This window comes from Carassius gibelio, chromosome B20 (assembly GCF_023724105.1).
Source record: "Carassius gibelio isolate Cgi1373 ecotype wild population from Czech Republic chromosome B20, carGib1.2-hapl.c, whole genome shotgun sequence".
NCBI lineage: Eukaryota > Metazoa > Chordata > Actinopteri > Cypriniformes > Cyprinidae > Carassius > Carassius gibelio.
Genome location: NC_068415.1, coordinates 6,193,949 through 6,211,229, shown reverse-complemented (window position 1 = coordinate 6,211,229; position 17,281 = coordinate 6,193,949). Strand labels below are relative to the sequence as shown.

The following is a 17,281-nucleotide window of genomic DNA, read 5'->3' as shown; positions in this document are numbered from 1 at the left end:
ATACATTTGGGTTTTACATGCTGTTAATCTGTTAATCTGAATATATATATATATATATATATATATATATAATTTATTTTTTATTATTATTTTATTCATTATTATTTTTTGCATTAAATATTTCAGAAACTGACACTGTTTTAGTAAATCAAATTTTTATTTACAGAGAAACGGCTGATTACTCCTTCATGCAAGCAAGCCAAGATTGTGTGTTTGTGACGCAGACATGACCTGACATGAAGTGCTCAAGCTACAGTACACACTTTCACTTTGAATGGCTAATTAACTGATCACTGAATGCTTTTGTGCTGACGCCGACTAATCGATAAGCTTAATTGATTAAATGAATGGTGATTAATTGATCATGATCATCTTTAAGTTATCCAGCTTCAAAACAAAACCCAGAGCGAGCGTTCTTTACAAAAAACACTCAAGAGGTGTCAAACACACCGTAGATCTCTTGTTTAGTGACCTATCAAAGTCACCCAGATAATGAGCGTTGAGCAGGATCAATCATTAGTGTGTGCGCTGTGCTCACACTGCTGCCTGAGCTTGGAACTCTTAATGGCTCCTCTGTGTTGATATTGAATGTTTTGACATGTATCATGGGACCGTTGAGTTGGCTGCTTATCAAAACTGTGTTTCCATCTCTTCCTTTAGGCTGTGTGCAAACATGCTAACCTGTGGCTTCCTGTTGCAGGCTGTCACGAGCGTAATGGGGTTTTGTGTGCATGTTTGCATGATTGCGTGGCATCCCGTTTGTTTGTGTAACTGAACCTTTAGTCAACATTTGCCTAATTTTCATTCTATTATTTCACCCATCATAAGCTGTAGCTGTAAAGGTCATCTGAGTAAGAGATAAAAAAAGACCCATCCTTTGTTAAATTATGATTAACACTTTGTGTAGTAGAGGCTTTTGTTCTGTTATGAACAACAGTTTATTTTATTACACTTGTAGTATTTATTAATGTTTTGAGCTAATTGTGTTTTTTTATGTTCAGTTTTAGTATTCTTTATTATTATTATTATTATTATTATTATTATTATTATTATTATTATTTTATTTATTTTACTTATTTGTATTTTTAGAATTTGGTTCAGTTAGTTCACAAGGTAACATTTCTGATATTTATTCTATAATGTCGCAAGCTTGAATTTAGCTGGATGCTAACATTTGCATGCAAACAGTTTACCACACCTGCTGCGTTTCATATCATATCGTATGCAAAAATTATACAAAACAATTAAATATGTCGCCTAAGGATTTCGACAGGCAGGAGACAATTTAGTAATGTTTAAATGCAATGCTGTGTGTTGAAAATGCATTTAAGTTCTAAAGAGGCTTATCACGTCCTTCCTTCTGTGTGAACTCTGCTGCTGACTAGGTAGTTATAGACCGTCTTATCAAATTTGCCTTGTCATGTACTTATGAGGGCTCCCTACTGAATACTAACTCTTCACAGCACTGCATATTCCCTCACCACTGGAAAACGACATCAGGAAAATGACTGTTTCATTCTGATAATGTCTTCTCCTTGAAGGAGGCTGGATAACGGCAGCACATTGTCACAATTAACAGTGGGAATCTTTGGATTTTTTTTAAGCTCGTGTCGTTTTAAGTTGGTGACGTCTCAATTACAGAATCATGGCATATTGTGTACTGTAGGTGACGAATGGTCAGGAGAAAAAACTGAAAAATAATTCTGCTGAAAATTATTCTGAAGCTGCATTTCTTTTTCAATTGTTGTGGTTAATGATGCTAAAATACAAGAAGGCATATTTGCAAGAACGAGAACAACTAGGGGAAAACAGAAAAACAGACTTCCTCTCTTTGTTGTAAAGCGCAAGAGAAAAGGAAACCTAAAATGCACAAATCCGCTTGAACATGCATCACAGGGAGATTGTGTAATGTCAGGGCTTTCCAAGAGAAACGGATGTCTACCATTCATGGAAAACGGGGAATGATATAATTGTGATTTATGGGCCTATAGAAAGGTCATGGAAATATTTCCAAATCTTAAAGTCATGGAGTAATTTTATTTTTATTTTCCCTAGTTGTAATTAACATGATTAAATGTACTGTAAGTGAATAAATTTGACTGAATCCAAACTCAAGGGGAAGTCGTGGCCTAGTGGTTAGAGAGTTTGACTCCTAACCCTAGGGTTGTTGGTTCGAATCTCGGCCCGGCAATACCATGACTTTCACTTTCACATTGATGCGTACCTCTCCCGTCTCAGTGCGTGCACTCAACCGCTGTAGCGCGCAGCGTTTAGCTTAGGATCCAACAGGGATGAATTTAGAAGCTACCAAACACTCCCATGTTTTCCCTATTTAAAGATGGTTACTTGAGTAAGTATGGTGACACAAAATAAACAGTGGTGATTTCCTGAGCGGATAAAAATGATGACTATAATGTACTGTGGAAGAGCACTTTGCAGGACTACGCAGCACTTTGACCTCTGCGCAGTAATATCACTCTTTCAGGAGTGATGATATTACTGCACCGAGGTCAGTGTGCTGCGAAGTGCTCTTCTGCCATACATTATAGTTATAATTTTTTATCCACTTAAAAAATCGCTGTGTTTTATTTTGTTACCATACTTACAGTACTCGGGTAACTACTCATGTAACCCTCTTTAACTAGGGAAAACATGGAAGTGTTTGGTGGCTTCTAAAGTCATCCCTGTTTGGATCCTAAGGAATGAATGGTGCTAAGCTAAACGCTAACATAGTGCCGCTCTGCGCTATAGTGGTTGAGTGCACACACTGAGACGGGAGAGGTACGTATCAACTCGTCTAAGTTGAGGGAAGAACTTAGTGGAATATGGAAAATAGTGCCGTTTTCCTTTAAGTGGTAATGTATAATTTTGATTTTTGCTGCATGATGTGTATATTTTAGATAGGGAGTCCATAACACTGAAATAATGGTGTTTTGGGGTCCATGGCATTAGAAAATTAGCAAAACCAATTTCTTTGCAAAAAAAAAAAATGTAAAACCTAATTAATATAGCTTGTTTCCAGTACATTACAGGCAGGGTTTTCTGTTAGTCAGTCCCACAGCAGTGGCGCCTGCACATCTCAGGCCTTGAGGTCAAGTAAACATTCTCATTTTTACAGGAAGTACCTTTTCACTTAGTTTTCCCGAAAGGAAGCAGGAGCATCTCTTTCTGTTTCAGATCTGGCTTGGTTTTTGTTTGTTTACCTCAATCTCACCACCATCATGTTTCAAATCCTTTTTCTCATTTACCAAGGTGCTGTTTTTCTTGGAAAACACCATTGTTCTTCCCTCCTCAGCGATGGCTGCCAAGGCCACACGTGGCACTGACTAGGAAATGAACAATATGCTTTGGTGTGAAGGATAGAGGTACTATTGCATGCGGCTCCTCCAGCGATTCACATAAATTGTGCAGAGCCTATTCAGAGGCTGTTTCGGTAAGCTCGACCAGTCGATGAATGGAGCCTGCGTTTCTGTCGCCGAGCTGCCACAGCCACAGGATTTCAAACACAGCACCACCAAGGGAGTAAACAATGAGTTGTAAATGAGACTAAAGCCGCGTGCCAGCTGGGAACAGATTGCACGTGTTGAGAGAAGGGATGAAGATCTTACCCACGATAAGCTGCTGAAGATTCTGCCACTGTGAGAAGGTTGGAGCGGGCAGAGGAGGAGACAGATTCCAGTTCCTAATCCTAATTCTCTCAGTAGCTGACACACAATCCCTCTGATACTCTCTCTTGTGACTGTGCTGGTTGTAATTAAGGGACCAGAACCTCTTCAGGAGTTTGAAAGCAGATTTGAATGACGCTTTATAGGGCTGGTTATTTTGCTTGCGAGTCAAATGAGTTGACTCGTGAAATGTTACATCTGAAGTAGAGGATTCTTTTGTTAGGACGAATGCAAGTTGACGGTTTTTGTGGTGTTCTGCTTCGCTCGAACCAATTTTTCAAGTGCAGACTTGATGGCCAGGTGGGCCTGATTAGATTTTTATGCTAGACGGGTTTACCTGATGTGCTCGGCGGTTTTGATTGTACAGACATTTGAGGAAGACAGATGCCTTGTTGTCAGGTTCTGTAATGAAAAGACATTCATCTTAATGACAACCACATAACACTCTGACAAGCTCTGAGAAGATTTTGGCTTTTTTAGCAGGGCTGTCATTTAAATAATTACATTATTGCATTTTATTGCAAATTACCGTTTACATCATTTTTAATTGATTTTATTACATTTGATAAATGTAAGTAGATTTAATTGCATCAATCTACCTTTATAGAAAAAAAAATCTACTTCTCATATATAGCAGTAAAAAAAAAAAAAAATATATATATATATATATATATATATATATATATATATATATATATATATATATATATATATATATATATATATATATATTTAAATGAGCAAATGTTTATAGACATTTTCAAAAGCATTTATATTATTTTAAATCTGATTTGCTCTTTAGATTCCTTGAAATATTTCTCATATAAATTATTTTAACTAGACCGTATACTGTATCATCCAGTTTTATTTGATATTGCAATCAGCTGTGAGCTTAAGGAGTTAGACAAAATGTTATTCTTTTTATTTTTTATCCTAATTTATTTTATGCAGCATACTATATATATATTTGGACACAATTTTTTTATTTTATGTAATATATATATGTTTGTTTTTATCTTCTTTATTTTAAATAATTTATAAATGTAAATGTGTTATTTATAAATTAATTTTCTAACATTTTTATATTACGTATTTTATAGAATGTTTTGAATATTTTCCAGAAATGATTTTTATTAATTTATATATATATTTTTTTACAAATCAGTTTCAAGCACACACACACACACACACACACACACACACACACACACATATATATATATATATATATATATATATATATATATATATATATATATATATATTAGAGCCGGGACTTTAACGCGTTAATTGAGATTAATTAATTACACAAAAAATAACGCGTTAACTAAGATTAATTAATTACAGAAAAAAAAATCCCGAATTTTTAATAACTTATTTTTGCACCGCGGAACGTTTCTCACTGGATGAGTTTTGGCGGACCGATTATACTGAAGCACCAACTAGCGTTCGCTTCGCATATCACCGCAGCACAAGCACATCGAGCCTCAAGTATCACCTAAACGCAAAACATATAGCAGCTAGCGTGGACTTTACACTTTATGTTGAACTATGTATTATTTTGTTGGTGCAACAGTTTATGTTGAACTCTTTATTGTTTTGGCCAAGGTTATTGAGAGTTGGACTTAGTATGTTATGGCCTCTGAAGCAACAGAGAGATGTTTTCTAATAGTCAGTGTTTCTAATGTTCTGAATGTAATTGACAGTATTGTGTTTTACTTAAAAAACACTTTACAGAAGGTTCCAGCACCTATAAGCTTCCTGAATTTCTGAAATGTACTATTTCTAAATTGTTTCTAAATATGCTATTGCTACACTTCATGGCAAAAATTGCACTGGTCTGCTAGACTTGGTTGAACAAAAATAAACAATATTTTGTTGCTTAAGCTTATGTATTCAGTCATTATTCAATGGTATACTATAAATCCATGTGAAAAAAAATTACTTCTCACTGTTCTCAGATCAAATATTTATATGCGATTAAAATGCGATTAATTTCGATTAATTAATTACAAAGCCTCTATTTAATACACACACACACACACACACACACACACACACACACACACACATATATAATATATATATATACATACACACACACACACACACACCACACGTTTCAGGGCTGAAAACATTGCAACTTTTTGGTTTGAGAGTTTCAGTGGATTTCCCTCTCTCTGCCTTGAGTCTGATGTCAGTAAACATTAACCAGACTCAATATCTGGCATTGATCCGACTGGATGCTTAGACACAAACACACTGTGCGGCCATGCAAAGCAGTGCACAGCTCCAGAGAAACCGTGGAGCTGTCGATGCTTGTTCTGGGAACCTGCACCGATCCATGACTGTGAACTCGTTGTTTTGAAGTCTTAAATGGTTTACACTACTGTTCCGGACAGGGAAAAAGCACAGTCAGCATGCATTGGTCCCTGGTGGTCTTAGGAATAAAAAAGAGGCATATTAAGGGGTGTTACGATGAGAGATGAAGGGTTTGGGAATGGGCAGGCGGGTACAGTAGGAGAGGCTGAATATGCAGTGTTTGCGGGCAGCTGTTCAAATAGAAAAAGAAAGTCTGAGTGGGAGAACTTAAAATTAACATGCAGAAGATAAAAGGCAGACAGTATATGAAGAGTGGGTGATGAATTTTACCCTGCGCTGAGATTGTGACCGTTTCAGTTTTAGCACTGGTGCTTCTGCTAGTGTGCTGATTGCAGAGCACTTTCTCTCTTTCTCTCACCCTTTATAGAGTCCAAAATACAAAAGCACTTTTTGCTGCCATTTCATTCTGTCAGGATCACAGTCCATTTTCCTTTTCCCCCTCGCTTTCTGTTTGACCTAAAACCTGGCTTTTTCTGATCCCTTCTCGGATCCCATTTACCCTCCTCCACCCATGCCAGTCCCATTTCCTCTCCATTTTCGTTAAGACAGGAAGCACAAGTCATTTCCTCCCCGCAAATGGAACAGTGTTCGGTGTACGGAATTGAAAACATCATAACAGGGTATATGATTAGTAAGGTTAATCTATAACTAGTTAAACTGTAAATTAAATTCTAAATCAGTTTGTATATGTGTGTGTGATCCGTCCCCGGTCAGTCAGACCTCACGCTTGTTTCAGCCGCTGAAGATTGTCTGAGGTTCTGTACTGTTTGCACCATGTTCTGACCCTTTGTACACCGTCACCACAGTAATCGCATGTGGGCCATAACCTTGTTGCTCGTTGACGTCACTGGCGCCCGCTGCCGTCTCCGAGACGGGAATCGCTCAGCCGGAGCGCTGCAGACAGATGGCAGGCACATTTAAACATGATAGGATTACGCTGGACATATTAGAATTTTCAGGTATTAAAATCCTCCTGAAAAAGCAATTTTGATAAAGCAGAATCAGCACTTGGATTTAAACTGATTACACGTTAGACTAGGTGACTTTTTCACACAATAAACAAGTCATAACGGTTACAGATCATTTCAGTTATGTGACCAAAAGAAAAAAAAGATTTTAGATTCAGACTGATTCACTGAAAATCCATTGTATTTATTTACATTAGTTTCCATGTACTTTGTTCTTTTTCTTTCCTTTTTTTTATTTGCTTATTTGTAACCATTTTGTTTTTATTAAATTAAATAAATAAAAAATATTTTGTATTTCATAGTTTGTTTGCATTCAGCATAAAATTGCTTATGTACAGTACTTAGTCATGAACAGCCAGAAAGGTTAATGCACTAAATGCTAATTTACTAGTACTTTGCATTCCCTGTTTACATTTTTTTTTTTTATTTTAGATTATTTGAGTTTTTATTTTAATTGTAGTCCAAACGTAAGTTTTTTTTTTTTGTCAATTTAGGTTTAATTTAGTTTTAGTTTTACTCTAGTTATTTTAGTGTTTCAACTTATTTTATTAAATCGTCATATTTATTTATTTATTTATGCGCACACACACACACACATAAATCAGAAAACAAAATTAATACATATATATAAATGTATTAATTTTGTTTTCTGATTTATATTATATATATATATATATATATATATATATATATATATATATATATATATATATATATATATATGTAAATTAAATATTAGATTATATATATATCAATATTAAATTATTATTTATTTATTATTATTATTACTTTTTTCAATTAACAAATGTTTTCAGTAGTTTTATGTAACCATAATAACCCTGTGTTCAATCAAATTAATATAATCAATTAAAATACCTATATTAATCAAATAAAATACCTGTATTTCTTTTTGACTTTTCGGCTGTAGATTCAGCAGTGCAGGAAGCACTGGTAAGAAAGTAAATACTGCTTGTGTTCATCTTCTCCACCAGTTGGAGGCCTTCATGACATCTTTGTCTATCTGCTTATCTCCAGCCTGGAGTCCTCAGCTAAAGACATTTGTTTCCACTTCTTTTATCTTTTCTTTTTCAATCAGTATGTTGGGTGTTGAGTGGCTGTCTTTGAAAGCAAAGAGAGTTACATGATTAGAACACACTTAAAGTTAGGCCAGCGGTCGATAAACTGATCTAATTTGACTGGAGCCAGTTGGCTGGTATTGGGAGGCTGTGCCGAGGCTGCAAATGACTTTATCCAGTCCGAAGAGTGTGTATGTGTGTGTCAAGAGCTTTATTTTTTTTCCTCTCTCTTTGGTGCTGTCTGATGCTCTCCAGGGAGAACAGCAGGTCTGTTTCTCTTGACCTGCTAACTGACACCCCTGGGGAGAGCGAGTTTTACTTTGTCTAAAAACACTTTCCTGTGAGTTTTAGAAAGGGTGAGCTGGAGGTGGATTACTTAAAACACACAGATTACTGAGGATATTTGATCCTTCTCTAGTCATTGTTTCTCTGGGATCATCAGCGCCGTCCTGTCACAGTGAAAAATGAGTTCTGTGATTTCTGCTTATCTTTGTTTCCTCTACACCACACATCATTAGTAAATAATGCAGCTGCTTTTCGCCTTCCGCTTAATAAATTAAGAGTTTTAGGTTAACAAAAATGGCAAAAAATAAAATGGTAACAAGTTTTTTGTTGTTGTTTATTGTGTTTTTGAAATATTGCAGCCATTTATCCAGTGATTTAGCCTACGCAATTTTGGTTTGCTCTTTTCTTATAAAATGTCTTGCTTTTGAAAATTATAGAAAAAAAGTGAACATGGAAAGCTGCTTTAATGGCATTTCAGATGTTCTTAAAAATGCTCACAACAATAATTAACAAAATGCTCAAACACTGTTTTGTAAGCTTAAAACACATTGCACAAATATGTCATTTTATGTCTGTAATTTTATGCACAAATAAATGCTGAACATCTTGCTTTTTTTTCTTTTGCTTTAACAACGTGTGCTTTGCATTTTTAATTACAGTTATGCAACATGATTTAAAAGGATATATAAATTAATATATAACCTTTGTGTCTGAAACTGCGTTTTATATGAGTCCCAGTTCACCTCTCCAGGAATATATAAACTCTCATATTAAATGCCTCTTGCAGACAAACATGTCAATCAAAGAAGTCAATCATTGATTGAAAACCTGTTGCTTAGTCAGCATCAAAGGGAAAGCATGCAAACAGACTCTCATGATCCGTGTTTCATTGAAGAGCCGGAGTGTTTGATATGCAGGTCTTAGGAAAATGTCATGTAATGTCATGACTAATAATGAAGCAGAACCTTCTCATTGGATAAGGCCATGCAATCTCATGAATAATTATTACACTCCTGTAGTGCATGCAAACATCCTGTCATGTTCACTCAAGGTTAAGTTTAAATTTAGAAGATAAAGTTACTAAATTAAAAGGAATGGTTAATTAAAATGAATTCATATTGTATAATTATATAATTAATGACTTAAAGAGGTTTTAAATTTGCTGGCAGAAAAACCAAAATGTTGATATGGCTTAATTTGATGATTCAGCTTTAAAAGGCCATGATTTCATGAAATAAACATGAGCGCTGCACAGGTGCTCTGTGTACTGCTATTACTGGGGAATATATTTCTGCCATCCCGGAAGTGCCACCTGCTGGCAGAAAATGAATGTGCATTTTCTATAAGCTTGTTGTTTTTGTTCAGACCAATGCAAAAATTGCCCAATGATTTTATCCTGCAAACACGCAAAGCTGTAAATGTGAACTTTTGTGTGTGTGTGTGTGTGTCTGTGTGTGAGAAAACTTGTATCTGAACAAAAGTATCTGAAGCAAAAGCATCTGATCAAAAGCATTTCGACTGTTAATTTAATCAAATAATTGAATGCTATTGATCCTTGATTAGCCCAGTGACCTGTATGTTAATTGTTGACATATTCATTTTAATTTTTGTTCTGTAATTTCTGTGTGGTTTTACCTTTGCTCTGAAAAAAATTACCAAAATTCACAAGGCTAACCTCTTCATCTCTTACTCTATCCTCAGATGATGCAGTTTTCTTGGGACAATTACAAGCGCTACGCCTGGGGCTCCAACGAACTGCGTCCCGTCTCTAAGCAAGGCCACTCCAGCAATTTGTTTGGTGAGTGTCTGCCTAGAGTGTCTCTCTGACCATGAAACTATGATTCGTGCACGTACAGCTTCACGTCCCAACATTAAATTGGTAAGCAGTCAGAACTGTCAGTCAATGCTGCACAGGTGGTTGGGTGACCTCCATCAAAAAGGCTTTTGATTTCTCTCCGGTCTGTCTCACTTCACAAGCTCCGTCTAGGTCTATTTCTGCTTTCAAGAGGACAAACTAAACCATTTCTGACTTCATCGGGCAGGAATAGCACGGTCACACCGCACAAATATAGTTTCACGATACCTTGATCCTCTTTGGTGCCTTTTTCTCATTAATGTGTTTTCCTTGCCTGTTAAGAAATGTTGTTTTGCTGCTTTTGCCCGTTACCCTCTTGACCCGTTTCTATTTTGAAGCTGAAAAGCACAGGTTGTGAGTGGGCATACTAATCTGTGAATAATTCATGAAAGACTGTCCATCTTCCTGTGAGGTTTGTAATATACAACAATAATATACTAAGAGGATGCAGCAACAACACATTATCACAGTCCTATGCTACCTGCATGCTGTGCATCAGTAAATGAATGTGCATCATTTAGCTCCTCCCAGAAATGTAAGAGTGCCTTCCAAAAGTTTGGAAACACCCTAAAAAAAGGTTTAGAAAATATCAGCATGCATTTACACCACAAAATAGTTAGGATTTAAATAACTTGCATTATCAGTCAAGATCAACAATGAAAAGTTTTACTAATAATAATAATAATAATAATACTAATAATAATGGCAATATATACATGTCACAGTCAGACATGCCCCTGCTGGATTAAATTTAGCTCAGATTTATTTATTCTAGTATTTTATTTTTAAGTAGATTATTATTATTTTTTTTTTTAGCTTCAATGATTCATTAACAATTGAGTTTACACAACTGAACATTTAATACACAGTTAAAAAATAATTTATCAGACAGCACAAGTAGCTTCCGTGTCTCTTCTCGATCATCTCTTCCTCAATGAGGAGTAAGCGCTTGCCCATGGTTGCCAGATTGCTTAAAATATGCAAAACACACTGGGGAGAAAATGTATGGAATTAACAGCGAAGCTCTGATTCGGGGATTAGAACTATTGAAAGCTTGTGTAGTAGACGAGTGTAGAGCAATCTGCAATACGTTTTGGTAAAGTTTTTATCGTTTTGAATACATTTTAGGTCCTGTCCACACGGAGACGCATTTCTGTGAATACGCACAAATTTTTTTATCGGATAGGCGTTTCGTCCACACGGATCCGTCATTTTTGTAAGGTGAAACCACTATTTTTTTGAAACCGGGTCCCAGAGTGGATAAATTTGAAAACATCGTCTTTGCGTTTTCGTCTGGACGGCTAATCCGTATATTTACTGAAACGATGACGTCATCAGCCCACGTCTCCCCCCTAGTCAGACACCTCTACGTCACGTAACAGCAAAAAAAACATGAACAAACACTGAACGATTGTCTTTTTATTAACTAACATTTTATTAAACCTTGCCACGCGCAAGGTTTATGAGCATAGTCCAAGTCTTCTTCTCTGTTTTTAGTGTATCTCTGTGTCAGAATTACAGCGCCACATACTGGTCTGGCATGTATACTACATCATTTTGCGGTTTCGTGTGGACGCGGATATTTCTTGAGACGAGGAAAAAAAAGATCGGACTGGGGTAAGCTCCATCTCTGTGTGGACGGGGCCTTAGTCTCGTCTTATTTCATCAAAGAAATTGCATGTTGATATAGTCTTCGTTATCGTTTATTGACCTCATTGTCATCTTGTCTTTGTCTCGTCTTAGTCATGGGAAAAAACTAACATTTTTCGTCATAGTCTTCGTTAACAAAATTAACACTACTAGTAACACTGAAATGTTATTTTCTTGTAAAACATACTGCAATAATCTTTGTTTTAGTTCCAATGGCAGAAAAATAAACATTTACAGCATAGTCACTTGTTTATACATATATATATATATATATATATATATATATATATATATATATATATATATATATATATATATATATATATATATATATATATATATATATATATATATAAAGAATTCTAAACGCAACCAATTTTAGAATAATAATTGTATTATTTGCAGTTTCGGACAATTCTGGTGCATCACTATTGCTAAAATGATGGTTTGACTTTTGACTGCCACCTTTTTTTTAACCCTACAGACAATTCCAGCCCTGTATCCTCTTAATTAATTAAGTTCTCTGAATCTTGTAAGCCATGCATATCGCTGTTGTTTTAGAATAGAGATAGTGTGTAATGAAATATTCATCAGACGTGCTGCTGCTGCTGCTGTTTTGTTGTAAACTTCACATATAGTCAATTGGCACTCAACTGGAGGGCAGGCCGGGGATTTACAATGCACATTTGATTAACCTCTATAGTTTTGCTTCGGACGTGCCAGTAGAATATAGTCTTAATTTATTTGGCTCAGACACTATCAGAATAACAATCTGGCAAAAAGTACATTGCACTCTTTCTCATGCGCTCTAGCTTTGCGTGTGTGTGTGCCCCTTAAAACGGCTCCCATGTCAGTCAAAGCCAGTCAGATCTCTCACATGCTATTACCTCCCAGCATTTTTTGTTGTGCAGTGTGTTTCCAGGCAGGTTTGAGTGCTCGTCAATTTCTCAAATAGTTAGGTTGGTCCCATGGGGCGTACGGCCACATCAGAGATCACTGAACACACGTTTTGTCTGGCAGGGTTTATAAATTTAGAGGTTGGGTTAATGGTACGTTGGCTCTGAATAAAAGATGATCTGGAATACGCTGGTCAGGGTTTTTGTACCTGACCAGGCAGCTGGAATGACTGTTTTGCGCTGCTTTAGATCTCGTTCCTCATTGCGATGTGAGCTGCTGAGACCGGCCGGTCAGATCACACACACCGATGCATAGTGTAAGACCTTACTGGAAGTCGTGATCACTGGGGCGCAAAAACAGACGCTTTACAACCCACAGGGCTTTAGCACACAGAGAAAAATCAGGCTGCAGTCATACCATATGGAAGTGCTTAGTCAAGACATTATGCCTGCTTGTGTGTTCCGGACGTGTGAGATTGTTGTCACGTGTCTTAAACGTTTCTGTGCCATGTCGCATGCAAAGGTCTTTCTCTCACGCATTTGAACTCACTTACATTAAGTGCATTAAATATTGTGCAGTATATGGCAATTTTCTGATGAAGTGCATTTAACCAACCATGAAAAGATCATTAAGGCTTCAGAATCCATGGATTAGAGTGAGCTTGAATATTTTACACACTCTTGATCTGTTTAAGGCCATTGAAACTACATTATAGTGTAGGATAGAAGCTAGAAGGCTGTGTTAATCTAAAAATTGATGTTTATCATTAAATGATTTGATAAATTACACTGAGGACTGCTGATTAGTAATTAATTGAAGTTCTGGTACTGTGACATCTCTAGTACTACACACAGCTACATAAAATATGTCACTTGAGCAGATTGGGATATGAGAGTGGAGAAAGTAAAAAAAAAAAAAAACACCATTCTATCCATAATTTATCATGCAGCCCTAATTAGTATTAAAGCTAAAGTTCACCCAAAAATATAAATTGTCATTAATTACACATCCTCATGTCGTTCAAAAACTGTAAGACCTTTGTTAATCTTTGAAACACCAATTAAGATATTTTTGATGCATTCCGAAAGCTCTCTGACCCTCCCATAGACAGCAAGAATCCTTACACGATCAAGGCTCAGAAACATAGCTAGGAGATTGTTAAAATAATCCATGTGACATCAGTGGTTCAACTGTAATTTTACGAAGCTACGAGAATACTCTGTGCGCAAAGAAAACAACATTTTTGGAGAGTATCACATACGTAAACAACGTATGTAACCTATGTATGCGTATACATTGTTTACGTTCAGATCAAATCGTGAACAGTGTATCCATGTACAGTACTGCTGATTCAGAACAGCATACGTTGTTTACGTATGTAATACTCTCCAAAATGCCCGTGCAGGGTGTTGCAGAGGAGACAAATTGTTGAATAAAGTCGTTTTATTTTTCTTTGCACAAAAAAATGCATAAAAATATCTTAATTTGCGTTCCGAAGATGAACAAAGATTAAATAATTACTTCCCAGTAATTATTAATAATGATCACTCCACTTTCCAGACCATAGTATGTAATTGATGCAGATGTAATGGCAACGCCATGTTCTGTAATCAAATACTGCTTTTGAATTTTTTATTCCGAGAGATTGTTAACCCGAATATAGAAAGTTGACCTGAATATAGATTTCAGTGTCTGCATATCACACATAGCTGATTCAGTCCAGCTGAAAACTGGCCATTCTGTTCCATGTGCCAATCATCTCAGCACAGAGAGGAGCAGGTCCTCCACACTGGATCCCTGTGTAAGAAACCAGCATGGACTGAGACAAAGTCTTGGCTAATGAAGCCGCTCAGGACAGTATGAACTGTCTGCAGTTCCCGAATGTACGTGCTTGTTACTCACGACCATTTCCTCTAATAGAACTCGTAAGGAAAAAGCCTACTCTCCTTCTATATTTTTCTCCACAATGTCCACCAGTCTGATTGTGATTTGGAAATAACCATTTCCCAAGAGTGAATGAAGCCACTGTGTGATGGTCCCTGCCATGAACTGTGCAATTAAATAAAAACACATCACATTTTTTTTAGAAGTGCAGAAGAGCATAGAGAAGTGGAAAGAAAGAAGAAGAACACGTCAGTCTGGCCCTAAGCCCTTGTGTGCTCATTTAGCAAAGTGGCTACTGAACCATGATGTTCTGTCAGTATACAGCCTCACTATTATTGGCCCAACAAAAGTCATATGCTTAGCTGTGTGTTTGGGGCACAGGTCAGAAACTGAATAAAAAAGTGACTAGCAGAGGTGTTGGGATTTTATTTCATTGAATTTGAAATAAAAAAGGTCTTTGTTAGTAAGCAGAACTTTACCTTCATGTGATAATGATCGGGATGATGGCGTCATCACCAAAGCACCAGTTAATATCTAACTGTTTGTGTTGTGGCTGTTGGAAAGGAAGCCATATAAGTGTTCTTTGACAAAATGTGTATGGATTATGTCCCAGAATCCAGACTGTTTAGAAAATGGATCATTCCATTTTCTTAATGGGGAGTGCTGGGAGATGTGGTAACATCGTTATGAATAAGTCTGTTTCAGTGGGGTTAGGCGGTGTATAAGAGGCATTTTTTGGTATTTATATATCTTTTTTGTATTTCTGTTTTTGAGGAAATGTGTTCTGTGAGATGTACTTTGGGATATGTGCTCCCCTATGGGAATGTTGTGTGCCATTAATGTCTATGTTTAATAAATGTATTTAAATTTTATGTCTGACGGGAAAATAGCCTATATAATCAGTAGGTGCGTTGGACAGGGTCCCTATGTAGTGCTCACTGCTCCCTACTGCCTTAGCACGGGATATCCATTGAAGTGGACTTCAATGACAACAATCGCTCATTTGGAATGCCCTGGAACATCATCAAAGAAAGGCAACAATGGGGTCACTCAGATTATTGTATAGCAATTTTTTTTAATTATCGGCTGATATTTCATGTGCATCTTGTCAGTAAAGCCAGTTCTGTAATCATCGGTAAAAACATGCACAAAATATGATCATGCTTTGGCGCAGCTTGTCAGTGAACAACGGCTCTGTGTAGTAAATGCTGCTACACGTGAAATCACGCACGTGTAGAGATTTACCTCTGATTACAGAACTTGCTTTACCGACAAGATGCACATTAAATATCAGCCGATATTTATTGTACATCCCTATTTTATTTCAAATTTAAATGCATATAAAATAAATATACAATTAAGGATCTAATAAATAGTCAAAATGCAAATGTTTAGACTGTTAACAGATTGTCGTGGTCTCATCTCGTGCTCTTTTTCCAACGCACAGCCTCGAAGTTAACTCTCTTGAAGTAACGTAAATAAAATAAATTACAGAGCCTCAGCTCTTTCTCCCTGGTTTTACTTATTTTCACCTATTCATACTATACAATATGGAAATGTGACATTCATCGCCATAACTGTTCATAAATACTCTAATTTCTATAATAACATTTATTGCAACCCCTCCATTAAAGAGCCTTTAAAAAACTCTTCAAACGGCTCTGCTTTATCGTTAATTCTGACTGGTGGCATGGTGCTCAATGCCTGTTTGGTGATTCTCCCTCTCCACTTCCTGTAAAGTGATGTATAGACATACCATTATTCCCTATGACATTCACAGTGCCCTTCAAACTGAACATGTTTGCTCCCTTCGGAATGGAATCTCAACTAAAAATGGCGGAATACCCTGTGAAGTCCACTTACGGTCGAATGGAACGCACCTATTGTGTTTGTATTTGTAACGGGAAACTTTTAACAAAATTGTTGCTGTAGTTGTCATTTGTGTAGAAGTTTATATAAATTGTCACATAGTAAATCTTGAATTTTTATTTACACGAGCATATTTAAAATAAATTAAAAAAATTCATGATGGATTTTTATAGGTTGAGATTAAACCACTGGGTCAGTTAGGCCATCCTTAAAAATATTTTGGTTTGCAGTAACAGTAAATTTTTTTTAAAAATAAGGGTCGGTAGGTCGGTCTATATATATATTTTTTTCAAGTTTCAATGTAAAAAAAAAAGTTAATTTTTGTGATGGTGATGACGTCATTATGAATTAAAACAAATTAGCTGTCACTGACTGGGTCTTCAACCCCCATCTTCGGGCGCATCATTGCAAACCTCATTTTGATGCAGGCTATATAGACCACAAACAAATTTAAATCTTTGTCAAAAACATGTTTAATGCATGAATTTCAGATGAGAAGAAAAAAAATGAGGTACTGTTATACTGTTTTACTTGGATCCACCGCTACGTATCAATGCAACCCACGAATGAGAGACAGTTTACGTTGCTTTCTTGGGTTGTCACTTTTGTGAAAAAAATCCTGTTTGATTTGAGTGACAAGTGTTCATTGAATCGATTGTTGAAGTTTTATGTGGTAAATAATCACATAAAAATACTGTTATTTTCAAGCTGGCTCAGTTAATACGCATGCATTTTGAGTACATGAGCAAT

The 17,281-nt window shown here is 36.2% G+C and overlaps 1 protein-coding gene across 1 annotated transcript in view; it reads left to right on the top strand.

The window, feature by feature from the left end:
- The window catches only part of LOC127983482 (mannosyl-oligosaccharide 1,2-alpha-mannosidase IA), a 108,144-nt gene that overhangs the window by 15,551 nt on the left and 75,312 nt on the right, over positions 1-17,281 (top strand). Inside the window, exon 2 of the mRNA XM_052585687.1 lies at positions 10,078-10,174. Coding sequence (XP_052441647.1) covers positions 10,078-10,174 — 97 coding nt within the window. The remainder of the gene's footprint in view (positions 1-10,077; positions 10,175-17,281) is intronic.